Source organism: Sebastes fasciatus, chromosome 13 (genome assembly GCF_043250625.1).
Source record: "Sebastes fasciatus isolate fSebFas1 chromosome 13, fSebFas1.pri, whole genome shotgun sequence".
NCBI classification, from domain to species: Eukaryota; Metazoa; Chordata; class Actinopteri; order Perciformes; family Sebastidae; genus Sebastes; species Sebastes fasciatus.
Window position 1 is genome coordinate 5,481,484 of NC_133807.1, and position 15,780 is coordinate 5,497,263.

Genomic DNA, 15,780 nt, shown 5'->3' on the forward strand with positions numbered 1-15,780 from the left:
AAATGTTAAAACTTATTTCATTATTCAGTGTAAAGTCTAGGGATGCACTGATCCCACTTTTTATAGTGGGATATGGGTATCGGCCCATCCCTAATATAGGCTACACATTTTTTTGCAATTGGAGAATGTAAGAATCCCTCTAGGCCTACAACAATGAATAATTAAAATGTAAAAAACAAATAACCATTATTCATTTCTATATAATTTTCTGTCAAAGCCACTGGGAGCCACTGGAGAGGGGCTAAAGAGACGCAGGTTGTTGACCCCTGGTTTAGGCTCATGCATATAAACGATGCCATTTATTATACAAATTTTAATGTTAATTCTTTAAAGCTTCAGTAGTCAGTATATTTTTGGCATCATTGGGCAAAAATTCCATAATAACCTTTCAGCATATTGTAATTCAAGTAGTCTGAGAGAAAACTAGACTTCTGCTCCTCCTCATGGCTCTGTTTTCAGGCTTTAGAAAGCTCTAGCCCGTGAAGGGAGTCTTTGACCAATCACAGGTCATTTCATTGAGAGAGAGCGTTCCTATTGGCTGTGCTCCGGTCATGTCACCGGAACTTGGCGTTCCTTCACCAGATTTCACAATGGTGGCGGCATCACAAACTTTCTCATTTTACAGCTAAACCGTGCACTACAAGATGATTCTGAAAACTAGTGATGTTACATGCTGTGCCGAAGCTTCGGAGCGTGTGTTGAGTAATCCAGGAAGTTTTCCGCGATGCGCGTATCAAGGCTTGTATCGTTCTAGACCAATTGCATCATTGATGACGTCCGAAGCCTCGTCCCCCGGCCATACCACTGACTGGTTCAGGAAGTGGTTCAGATCTTCCCTGGTTAAACCAATGCCACTTTCCAGAAGTGAAACAGAACACTAACATTACCCCTCCTGCCATTATTATATTATATTAAACTACACTACAATACAATTACTGACCAAAGGATTGGTTTACACACATAAGATGCATTACTCATAAATCAATTACAGTTTATTATACATGTATGTTATATACTCATAATATACTTACTAGAAAATATACATTATATTATATATTATATAGATATGAATGGATAACATGGTAATATATATTTTTTTCATTGTTTATAGTCATTCCCAACAGCCTTTACTGGCGCAAAATACAGTATATCACAGATCACATGGTTAAGATCATATCTGCTTGTTTTACACTCTTTGGCCACCAGGTGGTTTCGTGTGCACATGAAGCCTCGAGAAATGATCCCTTTTCCGAACCAATTTGCTGGAAAGCTTCAATGCTTCACGAAGCTTCAGCTCGCCATCACTACTGAAAACATTTGAGGTGAGAAATAGGCATTAACGTAACATAGTATTGATTCATATTTGATCAGCGCGGCCTAGTTTAACCGTTTGGTCGAGGTTTGCGAGTGATTGACAGCATAGACGGCAGATGGACTCGCAGACCTCAGATCAGCTCTTACTGCTTGTTTTCCTCCGGTCTGTGAAATCTTGCAGATGTCATTAGGAGCACCGGAGGACACAGAGGCACATGTTTTTTTTCAGGTTATATGTTTCATGTACTACTGTCACGGTACAGCGACCGTTTTATTAAAAAAAAAAATCCAATCCAATCTCGCCTACTTCAGCTTTAAGAGCCCTGCGCGGCTCCAGAGCTGCAGGTTGCTGACTCCTGGTTTTAGGCTCACGCATATGATAAACGATGCGATAAACGATAGGCCACTCCCGCATGGTAGAAATGCGGAATAGTTTCAGTAGTGAAACCAAAGAATGTGTTTGTTCCCTCTGAGAGAGAGAGAGAGAGAGAGAGAGGAACGTGATGGTGATAGAGCTGCTGGCTCCTCCCCGTCCTGCAGCAGCCTGATGCTACCGAGCAGTTCAGTGTAGCTGCGCACACAAACAGGGAAGAAGAGACGGCGCGAAGATCTAGTCTCACAATCTCACCGAAACCCACAAATAAAGGTAGGAAGACAAATTTCTTGGGAGTTTACCTCCGTCTGTTCTTTATTTTTAACATTTCAAAAAAGTGGCTGAAATGTTTAGTGAACTCAATATTGGCCGTGAAAAAAAGTTTAGTCCTTCAACATAAATCAGATTCATTGTAGCCTCTGTTTACATGTTCGGAAGACTACAATTAAAACAGTATTAGTTTGTTGTGTGTCGGCTACAGTTGTTGTTGTGAAGGCGTTATAAGATCACGTTGAGGTGGAGGTGGTGGTATAGTGTTGTTGTGCTTTGTCATGTCAGTATTTCCTGGTGGTTGTGGAGGGAGAGAGGTGTCCTCTTGTCCGGCAGACCGGTTCCTGTCCCGGTCAGGTCCCATAGCCTCTCACTCCTCTCGACTGTCTGGATGCTTCCCTTTAGGGACGCATACCATTCATATTAGTGTGTCCTTTCCTAATCTAGACATTATTTCCTCCGTATACACTATACCCACTCTGAACTGAATGTGTCCTGATCCCATCAGTAGCTGTCTGCTGTCACTCTTCATCTCTCTTCCATACAATCCCCCCGTCCCTTGATTTTAGAGTTGAATCCACATGTCTGTGTTTTCTTTTTGAGCGGCTTGTTTGGCAGGTTCATCCACTCTCTCATTAGCCAGAATGACATCAGTGCCTTGTTTTGTATTACTGTTGAAAGTATTGCAAATATTTAAAAATACTTAATCATGATGAGTAGTGAATGCACCTGATGTAAGAGTGTACGGAGTAAAATCACTATACAGACTAGGACTTTCTTTGTTCAGCTCCTTCTAAAAATTCATCAAAATAGCGTGCAACTCAACATTCCATTACGACAAAGTAGTGTACTTCAAGTTTATTTAAATGCAGTAAAATTTAAAGCTGCAGTAGGCAGTATATTTTATGGCATCATTGGGCTAAAATCCCATAATAACCTTTTTCAGCATATTGTAATTCAAGTGATCTGAGAGAAAACTAGACTTCTGCACCTCCTCATGGCTCTGTTTTCAGGCTTTAATTTAAAACAAATCTAGCCCCTGACAGAAGATTTTGGCCAATCACAGGTCACTTAAGAGAGAGAGAGAGAGAGTGTTCCTATTGGCTGTGCTCTGGTCATGGCGTTCCTTCAAGAAATCTCAACGTAACAGAATATTGATTCATATTTGATCAGCGCTGCCTAGTTCAACCGTTTGGTCGGCGTTCACAAGTGCTCCGGGAATGTGGTGATGTAGTTTAAGAGCAAAAAAGAGGAAGGGCGGAAGGGGAGGTGGATTGGTCCGCTGTTTTTGTCCCTTGTGTTGTGTTTCACTTTCACGTTACAATCAGCTGTTCGTTCATGGTTAGTCACATATTCACTTCACAAACGTAGTAATTTAAAGCCCAACTATGTAGTTTGTTTCTAAACCTAACTAAGTGGTTTTGTTGCCTAAACCTAAGCAAGTGTTTTTGTTTAATTCACAACGTTAATCACGTGTTTACTGCGACCGAAAAGTGACACCAAGGGATCTGGCAAAGCCTCAGTATGTGACGAGTTGGGCTGAGAACGTGTTGATATACCCACATGCAGAAATGTCAACTGTCAACTGCTTGTCAATTGGAAAACGACGTAAAGGACACAGTCTCATTCGTGCATGTCAAATTCAAGTAGTTAGGTTATCAAGTCTTGATTCCAAAAATGTAGCATGTAAATCCCATATTTAACAATAGATATTATTTTAGTTTTATTGTACAAGCCTTTCAATCGCTATGCAAGAAAAAAGATCAGTAATCAAAATGTTCGAAGATGGACAAAACGTTTAATATTTTGGATATATTGCTTAGCCCTCATTTTATTAAAGTGTTGTTGGTGATCTTATAGACTGTATGTGTGGTATCACTAACACTGACTGACACTATTGAGAATGTCTACAAAGAAAGGGAATGTTAACGGACTGGTTTGTCCAGGTCTGTTTGTTTGTGTTTGTGTTGCTTGACAGTAATAATGAAGCTGATTATTAGTTTAACCCAGTGCCCATAAGTGTAGTAGTAGTAGTAGTAATAGTAGTAGTAGTAGTAGTAGTGAACAGCAGAGTTCCCTACTTGAACCCAGGCGGCGCAAAAACGCTGGTGCTGCGTCGTTATGAATCTCCCAGAGAACCTGACATGGAGAGGGGAGAGGAGAGGAGAGGGGGGAGGAGAGTACCGGCAGCTTGTGAGAAGCTCTGGTACGCATGAAAAAGTCACAGTACGCCAAGGAGTAAAATGTAGAAGTACCGGTACTGCTGCGTACCGGCCCACTTCGAGCACTGCATGACGTCATATCCGTTCCGTATCCGTCAACCAAAACAAACCGCAGCGAGCCGAGAGGAGAAAGTATAAAACGTTGGAGGGTCTGCGTGGATATGATCTGAACCCTCACATTTTATATCCAGAGTGGTAAACACTACACATCCAGTAAAGTATAGAAACACTTTGGGTTTCACACATTGACAGGAAAAGCAGAGCTAGACATCACGGCTAAAGCTGCATGCTAACTCTGTCACGGGCCGGAAACGTTATCGTATCGCGGTAACGTGCGGTCGAGCCAGCCGTCGCTCTCATCTCCGTGGTCAAACGGGGCGACGCTACAACTGTAGAGCACCCATATACTGACATTTATGGTAAATGCATTCAAACGGCCCCGATGGAGCTGACCATGGATGTATAAAGAGAGCGGAGCTGACGGGAGAGCTAGAGACCACCTTGGAGAAGTTAGAGGAAGTATACACATGTGACTACGTCCGGTTTTCAAAATAAGGTGTTAACAAATGGAACTGTATATACAAAATACATATATGGAAATAAGATTGATTGGATTGTATTCACCAGAAGTATAAAACATTACATGTCCCTTATAAATTAAAAAGAAAACACCACTAATTTGTGAGGGAAATGTCTTTATTCTTTGATTTTTGGGTTGATGGAAAAAATTTCATAAATAATTCCTGACAATGATCCCGATATATTTGACTTCAGGACATCTCTGACTACATACATGCTGAAAATCAAACATTTTTACTATATTATTTTAGATATTTTCCAAAGTAAAAGTCCCTAGAAGTGTATGATTCAACAAAAATCACAATAAATCGTAATATTGAATCGCAATACTTAAAAATCGTATCGTGATAGTATTGAATCAGGAGATAGGTGTATCGTCCCAGCCCTAGTGTATATATATATACTGCACATGTAGCAGCGTCATCATGCAGAAACCTACGTCAGGTCACGATGTGGGAAAATGTTTTAGAAGGACTTGGAGGGAAAATAGCATTTTGATGCTAAAACATACTTGGACCAAAATGCGAATAGTTGGGATTTGAATACATGAAGAACACCACTGGGAAGATACAGGATGATAGAAAAACCTAGAAAAAAAAAAAAGTACAGAGAAAATAGAAAGAAGCTGAGAGAGACTTTGACCTACTCCTCTCTGGTAAAACAATACATTGTTGAGCCGTGTTATCAGGTCTGAAGGGAGTGCTGTTTTGGGAAATCGTATATCAGTTTTGGCAGAGTTCCGCTCCACATTCTTTGGAAGGGTATGACGTCAACTTAATCTATTGTAAGGATCTTGTCAGTATTGCCAGTTGTGTGTTAATGAAAACACCTGCACACTTATATCTGCACCCAATAACAGCCAGTGTGTTGTCTGAGCCTGTTCCACAGCTTCTCCTAACATGCTCTGATTCACTTTGATTAGAAATCACTCATCATTAGCACCAAAGCCAGATGTTATGACTGTGCAGTTGTTTTCTGGCTCCGCTGATGTTGGTGGAGATCAGGTGGTAAAGTGCAGTTTAGGTGTTTGGTTTGGCAGGAAGCTGTGCTTGTGTTTCTGCAGCTCACATCTCGTGTGTGAATCAAGGTACGACGTGAAGCACAATGAAGTGCAGCACGCCAATAACACTTATTATATGAAGACATATGGGAAGAATATCACTATACATATTTACTATAGGGTTGGGGGAAAAAAAATTGATTCACCTATGTATCACGATTTCTTTTTGTTGTTGTTGTTGTTGTACGATTTTGAAATAGATTTTTTTTAATCCCAGAATCGATATATTTGCTTCATTTGAGTCTATGTGGAGGTAGAAGGAAGTTACCGCTTTTATTGTTGTAGTCTGAGTATCATGACGTCAGTGCTTGAAGTGGAAAAAAATAAGTGCCGGCACTCCCCTTATTCACATGTTGATGTGTGTATCGGCCGGTATCAACAGTCTCTTGCAACTTATTCCTATTTATTCATTATTTCTTTGAGCATGTTAAACTGTGTCAGTCATCAGTTGTGATTTCTATTGCTATATACTGTATACTTGGGATACGCATCTTCTATAGTAGGCCTATAATACTCCAATAATATTCACATATAGTGTATATAGTGTTAATACTTTTAACCTTTAAGTGCTTTCTGTGTTATTTGTAGCCTACAGCATCGCTCTATAATATACTATAGGATGTCTATAGGCTGGAATCAACAGCAGACAGTCAGGCAGGCAGGTATACATGCAGAGCTGAGGTGTGTGAACTCTTCATTCAGGTTTTAGGAGCAGTCCCAGTCAGGATGCTCCTACATATTGTAGCGACCCTGGTCAATGAAGCTACGAGGCAGGAACTGGTTTCGCTGGTACTTTATTTCCCAGCTTGAACACAGGTTACTGTGGGCCGTAACCAACGCCAAAACAACAAAGCTAACTCTTCTACAGCGTGTTATCTGCATCCGCAACTCACTTCTCATCTCCCGCTTCTCGTCAAACACACACCCACAGAGTAACAGGAACAACAACAGCCCTCCCTCCTAAAGCCTCTGCCAATCACAGGTGTCTATCTCCACAAATCACTGTCAATGCTACGTTCGCTGACATCATGTAAACCTGACTAACTACAGAAACAGAACTTGTAACTTAACAGTTGACCCCACGTCACCCGGTCGTTACAATATGATACAGAGACACACTCTGAATTTCTACAGTGAATAAAAGATACTAGGAGATATTGGGTTTGGTAAGTTGAAGGTTTTTGACTTAAAACTATGCAATGTTTGTTCACAAATAAAAAAAAAAAGCAGACCCAGTCCCTCCACCCAATCACATTTCAAAATCCATCCACTATATCTATTAGAAACAGCTGAATGTCGCTGCTGTTTGTGATCGTAGGTTTTTAATTACGTACTTATTCCACATATTGCGTCAGTTGTGTCAAAACAGAGAGAGGGAGAGAGGAGCAGATACACATAAGCAAACAGACACAGAGAAAGAGAGATGGATGGTAAACAGCAGAGGATCAGGATCGCTTCTTGACCAGCACAGAGAAATGCGCTTCTGATGTGAACAGCCAGGCTTCAGCTCACGCGGCGATGAAAAAGCGCAGTGCTACCGTTCTCTACGTGAACCCATGTGGCAAAAATACGGATCACCACCAAAATCTAATGGATTGTTCCTTGTGCTACACCCCACCCCTCCAAAAAATGTCATTCAAATCCATCGCAAACTTTTGGAGTAATCCTGCTAACAGACAAACAAACATACCAACGACGGTGAAAACATAACTATTAAACCTGCGGAAAAACATTTTTCTTTCTGTTTGTAAATTTCAACTGTCAGCCTTTCAGTAGACTTTATTCCTGTTGGTAAAAAATGGCAAAATACATAGATTTCTTGCTAACTGAAAAAAACAGTATAGTATGAAAAAAGCATATACGGCATAATGTAGTATAGAATTGGGACACACAACTTTGTTCTGTTCTGGATCTCTAAATTGCTGCAAAACTAATGCTAGTACAACAGACCTATCATACTTTATGTATTTTGAGGATGGTTTTCACTTAAATAATGCAGAATTTTGTAAACTGCCTTTCTGTTTCCCCTTGTTTAAGTGATGTCAGACTCTGAAGGCCGCCTTTCCTCTGTCTCCTCCATCTCCTCCATCTCCCTGGTGGAGATCAAGGCTGAGACTACGCTAGTCCTCAAAGCTTTCCTCCATCGGACCATTACAATCCCCCAGAAAGAGAGGCCTGGCACAATAGGAGGGGCCTACAGAGAGCACAACAAGTTCAGGTAATGTAACTCACCACTCTGGGCTTCTGTTATTCTGTTGTGTTTGGGCTTGTTCTTTTTGCGTCACTGTTCTCAACAACACACTTGTGTCCTTTTACCTCAGACTGGATACTGAAAAATGATTAAATATAATTTGTAGTCTCAGCAACACTTTTATTTTATTAAAGCTTCAGTAGGCAGTATATTTTTGGCATCATTGGACAAAAAAAATCCCATAATAACCTTTCAGCATATTGTAATTTAAGTGTTCTGAGAGAAAACTAGAATTCTGCACCTCCTCGTGGCTTTAAAAAAATCTAGCCCATAATGGGAGACTTTGGCCAATCACAGGTCATTTCCGAGAGAGAGCGTTCCTATTGGCTGTGCTCCGGCTGGTGGGCGGTGCTTGGTATTTCCTCGACAGATCTCAACATGGCTGCCGGGTCACAAACTTTCTCATTTCACAGCTAAACAGTACACTACAAGATGTTTCTGAAAACATTTTAGGAGAGAAAAAGACATTACAGTAACAGAATATTGATTCATATTTGATCAGTGCTGCCTAGTTTGACCGTTTGATCGGAGTTCACGAGTGATTGACAGCCGGCTCTCATAGACGGCAGCTGGACGGCAGACTCCAGATCAGCTCTGATTGGTTGTTTAACTTGTTAAGGTTCTTAACGGAGTGAAATGACCTGGAAGTATCTCAGTAGCAGCCATGATAAGAGCTGTTTTGAATCCTCTAAATGTTAAGGAAAGGTGCTTCAATGCTTCCTTTATTATCTCCTTTAGCATAGGATATACTGGACCATCCTTTACCAAATGAAAAAAGAGAGAATAACATCCCACAATTCCTTGCGGCCGCAGCATTTAAAGCGACGCACCATTCGGCCGTTCCTGATAACAAACGATATGCTTATTTTGCATATTATTTTCATACGCTCATGCACTAATTCGGTTTCATGTTTAATATTAGTGGACAGTGACAACCTTTTCGTTTCACTTTATTTTTAATTAATTATTTATTTCAAACATGTAACAAATACTATGAAATAAAATGAACAGTAAACCATCAATTAACAAATAATCAACATAAATAAATATTGCATGTCCGAAAAAGAAGTTGGAAGAAGTATATGGTCCTAAACCTTCTCCATAACTCCAACAATTAACTCAATATTTATCATATATTCCTTTGTTTATTTCAATTCCAACCTTCGTAATGAAGTGATATTTTTCACCGGTTGTCCACGTTTAAGGTCAGATGATCTTTTATTATATGTTGATGTAAAGTGTTCCAGCAGCAGACGGAGCTCTGGTTTCCGCTGCAATATCACTTAACGTGACCATGACCTCGTTGTTTGGAGATTTTGTCATCAATCAAACTAATTACGTCAAGGACCATGGTAAATGCCAGAGTTCTTGGTTCCAGAAAGGACATTAGAAATAGTTCAATCAACTCTGATTATGTTGAGCCTAAGTCAGGTTTGTTTGTTGTTAACCTAAAAAGCCATCATCATCAAAGGAGTGCTAATAATACAATTCTATAATACATCTCATTCCAGTTCAGCTACAAAATGTGGACTATAAACATGTATTTTTAAGATAATATAGAAGTAAGGATTTCAATGATTGTTACTTTGAATAATTAAAAAGAAAAAAGTAATAGTAAATCAGAACTTGAGGTCCATCAAGATGCATCAAGGATCATCCTGTAGCACCCTGAATTGAATCGTGTGATACCGCTCCTAAAGCTACCAGTTGTTCACCATACTTTGATCCTTTCCATGCTAGCTCCAAGCCACAACCAAAAGCAAAGGAAGGGGGGGATGCTCAAGCCGAAGATGTCAATTCAGCAGATGAGAAGAAGAGCGGATTCAAGGACTTCATAAGGCAGCTGCCTCGTCAGAGCACCACTCGCCGTGCCGCCAAAGACCCTAAAGGCTCGTTGGACAGGGACAGTAAGGCGAAACCGTCACAACAAACAGAAGTAAGGAAGTCTTCATTTGAACAGGCACTGTACCCCAATAAAAACAAGTCACATCAGTGAGAATGAGTTCAGCTTTGGTGAACTCTGACAGTTGACTAATAGCAGTCCAAAATAGAGGAAACTATCATATCAGCTCTGTCGCACCATCCACATTTACACCGATCAGCCATAACATTATGACCACCTGCCTAATATTGAGTAGGTCCCCCTTTTGCCGCCAAAACAGCCCTGACCTGTCGAGGCATGGACTCCACTAGACCTCTGAAGGTCTGCCGTGGTATCTGGCACCAAGCCGTCAGTAGCAGATCCTTTAAGTCCTGTAAGTTGCGAGGTGGGGCCTCCGTGGATCGGACTTGTTTGTCCAACACATCCCACAGATGCTCCATTGGATTGAGATCTGACCGGTCTGCGGCTACGCAGCCCCATACGCAACAAACTGCTCCTCACTGTGTGTTCTGACACCTTTCTATCAGAACCAGCATTAACCTTTTCAGCAATTTGAGCTCCAGTAGCTCTTCTATTTGATCAGACAACACGGGCCAGCCTTCTCTCCCCACGTGCATCAATGAGCCTCGGGTCTGACCCTGTCGCCGGTTCACCGGTTTTCCTTCCTTGGACCACTTTTGGTAGGTCCTGACCACTGCAGACCGGGAACATCCCACAAGAGCTGCAGTTCTGGAGATGCTCTGACCCGATCGTCTAGCCATCACAGTTTGGCCCTTATCAAAGTTACTCACATCCTTACACTTGCCCATTTTTTCTGCTTCCAACACAAAGTTCAAAAGGTTCACTTGCTGTCTAATATATCCCCCCCACTGCCAGGTGCCATTGTAACCAGATAGTCAATGTTATTCACTTCACCTGTCAGTGGTCATAATGTTATGGCTGATCAGTGTATATAACATAGTATACAGTATATAATATATACTTTGAGTATATATTTCTCATGTGATATTAGAATGATATGAAAGGAACTGTCTTTCCTGATAGTTTGCCATTTGTAGGCGAAATATTCCTAACAGACCCACATCAGAATCACCACAGCGTTAATATTGAGCACATTATTAATTATATTCCAACAGGATGATGTCATATCGCCGTCCTCTACGTCAGAAGACGACGACGGCGAGAAGAAACAGTCGAGGAAGCTGAAACAAAAGAAGTTAAAAAAAAGGCTCTCCAAGTTCTTCAGGATAAGGTTAGAGAAAGAGAGTGAGAAGGACAAAGAGAAAGATAAAGAGAAGGAGAAAGAGAAGGACAAAGATGACAAAGAGGAGTATGGAAGTTTGAAACCTCAGAGGCCTTCCACATTGGCAATCAGCAAAGAACCGGAGCCGACCCCAGCCGTCATCTCTCCCAGTAAGCTCCTCCATTACACAGACTAGTACACAAACCAGCCTAAACTTGAAATGTAGGTCATTTATCTGCCACTAAGCCTAAAGTTAAAATGTTTCATTGCTTTGACTCTACACACACTATAATAATGTGTGCCTCCAAACCAGTCCTGAATAGTGCATGCTGTGTGCTGCTGTGTGCATGTGAACATACACACAGCATAGCTATTGACGTGACTGCAGTAGAGAGTGGTGACATTTTAATATGTTTAGTATAGAATTATGGTTTTCATCTGAGATACTCTGTGTTGTGGTTCATGTTGCTGTAGACCACTCTCCTGAGTTCTATAACGAAGTAGCAGAGAGGCTGGACCAGATTGCCCAGAGGTCCACCAGTATAAAGACTCCCACATCCCAGCATTCACCAGGTAATCACACACACACACACACACACACACACACACACACACACACACACACACAAAAAATGTGATCCAATTGACCATTCGCTAAGTCCCGGCCAATCGTAGCACGTTGCGTTTCTACGTAAAGACCTGCGGACCTAACGTTAGCATAGTATGTTAGGGGGAGACCGGGGACGATTGTAACATCTCAACTATCTCCAATACGAGACGAGACAGAACCATGAAACTCATTATGCACATCGTCTGTGATTACCATGGTGTTGTCTAACATTTATCTTTGTCAAATGTTAGCTTGTTTGTTTTTTCTAGCCAGCAGGTTTGCTTTGTCATGGGTGGTACGGTTGATTGTAACGCTGCTTTACAATCGACCCCGACACAGTGGACCTGTTTTTAGTCTGGAACTAGCCTTAAGTATAGATACCAAGAGCTTCAGGACCTTCTTTCATTGACTGTAAGTTGTTGCTTCTTTTCTTTTAGCGGGAAGTGAGAAAGACGCAGTGGTGCGGCGGCTTGCTCAGGTGCTGTCTTTGGAGGGAGATTCTATGAACGTGAAGGTAGGTAGTGGTTCATCATATATAGGTCTGTAAAGCTGCAGTATTGGCAGCGTTTAGTGTTGAGAGTAGACTTTGAGTTTAGGGGATTTTGGACCCACAAATTCTGTGAAGTAACATCAGTAAACTGCAGTCAACTTGAGCTACACTGTGATGCTTTACACAAGAAGATGGGAGATGTGTAAACTGGCACTAACTACAGTAAATTGCTAAACATTTTTATCCAGATCCAGTCAGACCCCTTCCTACGCAACAGCTTGACTCGTCTCTCCTATCCATCGTTTGCCAAGCTTCTGGACGCTTTCAGCAGCAGTCAGGCATCAGGGGCACCGGCCCTGCTGCCGACGGCGAGCCCAACGCTGCGACGCATGGCTGTCACCATGGAGGTATCGCGGCGGATCGTGACAGCCACAGGAACCCAGCGCATGCAAGGCTATGCAGAGTATTACATGGAGAGCTTCGCCCCATGGGTCAAGAGCCACGGAGGATGGGTGAGTGGATTTAACAAAACATTTTAACTTCCATCTTTCAATTAAAGACATCTCTCGTATTGAAGCCGGCATTCAAAAAAATGACCAAATAATATCTATCCTTGGCCCGCCAGCTCGTTCTCATTCCCAGGGCGCTAAATACCGAGGCTTTGTCACGGCCGTCTGCGTTCGGTACCGCCGCGCGTGGCACCCTTAAAGCTGCAGCTGCATCCGCGGCAACAGTAAACGCTCCGAGAAAGTGCGCCGGGAGTGTGGTGACGTAGTTTAAAGAGCGAAAGAGACACATCGGGCTGGTGGATGGGTCCAACAAACACAAGGCTTTCGTCCAGGAGACCAGATAGACGGGGCTCCGGAGCGAGTAACGGTATCGTCTCCGACTAAAACTCCGGTGTCTCCCTTGTTCCTTCTGACCATAGTTGGGAGGCCGAAGCAGGAAAACACAGTATCAGCATTTATTCATGGAGAGACCTCCGTCTGGTCAGCTAACATTACTGCCAAGCAGCTGAAATATAGAGTGATATTGTGGTTTTGGCTGACGTGTGTCGCCTCACTGTGTTGATCAATGTTCGTTCATGTCTATGTAGAGCGAGCACAAGCGCGAGCAACCAGACGCTGACTGTCGTTGACTTAACGGCCACAGATGTCGCTGTTAACAAGCAATTTCTGATTCTTACATAGAGTCCCTTTAAAAATAAAAAAACGACACTAACATTTAGGAAAATGGACATTTGTACTTTTTTTTATGTCAAAATGTACATATGTAGACTCTTGCGCCTATGTTGATGTTTTCAGTATATTTTGAGCTTTATTTTCCTTGGTTCCTTTACTTATCACCCAACATTTTATTTCATCTTTAGGAGAATGTGGTTCATTTGGAGGATTCTGCAGAGTACGACTGAGTTCTCAGAGCTCCCGGCTGACTTTTTATCCTACTAACCCACTGGTTAACACTGAGCTCTGGATGATGACATCAGAGTGAACAGAGGCGGAACGACCTCACTACGTGGACCGGCTTTCCCACAGGGTCTTATCTGGACTGTGACAAGACTCCAGAAGCCTCTTTGATTTATTTTCATCTGGATTCTACTGTAAGCATCAGGAAGTACTTTCATCAGGGGTTATTGTTTTTACATGGAGAAGAAGAAGAAGAAGAAGAAGAAGAAGAAGCAGCTATTTGTTGTATAGATTATTTTATTAAAAAACCTGTCGATCAGTTTGAGAGTGATGGCAGGTTGTAATTGTGTTATGAGTTTTGGTACTAGGCGGTTTACCTTTAGACAGCGGCGCCGGAATGACTTTTGAAGTGTGTGTGTGTCCCTTGCCCCCCCTACTTTTTATTTATTTATTGTTTTTATTAATTTATTTGACAGGGACAATACATGTAGGCATTATTACATTTAAAGAGAGACTTCTGGCGCCCCTGCATCTTAAAATTTTACCTCAGTGAGGTCATTCCACTCGTCACAGTTGCAGTTCCCCTTATAGGAAAAACACTTTTTATTGTATACCTTTTTTTCTTTGTATTTTTCACCCTTCTCTCCAAATTTGGTCAGTTCTCTCGGCATTACAGGCCTCATTGTTGCTATCGCTCATTCCTGGCCCTGGGGAGGGTGGAGACAGTCGTGCTCTCCCTAACATACACACAGAGTCACCAGCTGCTTCTTTTCACCTGCAAACAGCTCCACCGAGACGGCGTAAAGCTCACAGAGTTTGGATACCGCCTCCAGGCATCTTCAGTAGTTCCTAGTGCAGTGACAAGAACGTGATCCCGCTGCAGGTTCCAACGCACAAACACTACCATGTTCATTTTTTATTATTGTTGTTGTCAAATTCATTGACAGGTCTTTTGGTACGCCAGATGAACAGTAAACACCAACTGAATCTGAGCTGTTGTTTTTTTTCTTCTATTGTTTACATCATCGAACATGATTTAAAGCAGCAGTGGGCAGAAATGGAACAAATATGTTTGAAAAAAAGGTATTTTTATAAAACGGTCACTTTATCCTGACAGTAGTGCATGAGAAAGGTATTCTGAAAAACTTGTGCCTCCGGTGCTCCTAATGGGAACAGCAGTAAGAGCTGATCTAGAGTCTGCCGTCCAGCTGCCATCTATGAGAGCCAGCTGTCAACCACTTGCAAACTCCGACCAAACGGTCAAAGTAGGCAGCGCTGATCAAATATGAATCAGTATTCTGTTACTGTAATGCCTATTTCTCTCCTCAAATGTTTTCAGAAACATCTTATAGTGTACTGTTTAGCTGTAAAATGAGAAAGTTTGTGACCCGGCAGCCATGTTGAGATCAAGTTGAGGAAATACCAAGCACCGCCCACCAGCCGGAGCACAGCCAATAGGAACGCTCTCTCTCTGGAATGACCTGTGATTGGCAGTCTCCCATCAGGGGCTGGATTTTTTTAAAGCCATGAGGAGGTGCAGAAGTCTAGTTTTCTCTCAGAACACTTGGATTACAATATGCTGAAAGGTTATTATGGAATTTTTGCCAAATGATGCCAAAACATTGTTGTGAAACAAACAATGTGAACAAATGTCAACATTTTTGTATGGTCCAAAATAAAAAATAAAAAAAATACGGATTTTGCTTTTATGCCATATGATATTTGCTCTCTGTCAGAGGTCGTTCTTACCGAAGCTATATCAGGTACAGTTTGTACAAAGGACCAGGTTGCAGTGAGGGCCAGCACTGATGTTCTGTGACCACGCTTAATACAAGTGAAACTCCCTGCATTGCTAGATTCCACCAGAAGGTGACTGAAGTAAAATATTTTATTTGACATCAGAGAAAGAAAAGAAAACATCAACTCATCAAGGCAACATCTATTTATTTACAATAATCTTTAAGAATGAACAGGGCAGGGAGGGGAATGACGGTATCAGACATGAGGTCATGGTTTCTCGGTTGACCTGCACTAATAAGCTCTGCATCGTCTCAGAACAGTTGAAGCCGTGTTTACATGT

General features: G+C 41.8%; 1 protein-coding gene across 1 annotated transcript; it reads left to right on the forward strand.

The window, feature by feature from the left end:
- The first annotated feature begins 1,832 nt into the window (after positions 1–1,832).
- Positions 1,833–14,691, forward strand: bcl2l12 (BCL2 like 12). The gene is made up of 8 exons (XM_074655077.1): positions 1,833–1,960; positions 7,856–8,036; positions 9,810–10,005; positions 11,088–11,364; positions 11,669–11,767; positions 12,242–12,318; positions 12,543–12,806; positions 13,664–14,691. The coding sequence occupies exons 2-8, from the start codon at positions 7,858–7,860 to the stop codon at positions 13,703–13,705; spliced, it is 1,134 nt and encodes a 377-aa protein (XP_074511178.1). The 5' UTR covers positions 1,833–1,960; positions 7,856–7,857; the 3' UTR covers positions 13,706–14,691.
- The last annotated feature ends 1,089 nt before the right edge of the window (positions 14,692–15,780 follow it).

Excerpts from the sequence above, each read along its gene's own strand:
- bcl2l12 (XM_074655077.1), top strand. The coding sequence starts at position 7,858 with ATGTCAGACTCTGAAGGCCGCCTTTCCTCTGTCTCCTCCATCTCCTCC. Across the intron at positions 8,037-9,809 it reads AGAGAGCACAACAAGTTCAG|CTCCAAGCCACAACCAAAAG; the intron begins GTAATGTAACTC and ends TTTCCATGCTAG. Across the intron at positions 10,006-11,087 it reads AACCGTCACAACAAACAGAA|GATGATGTCATATCGCCGTC; the intron begins GTAAGGAAGTCT and ends ATATTCCAACAG.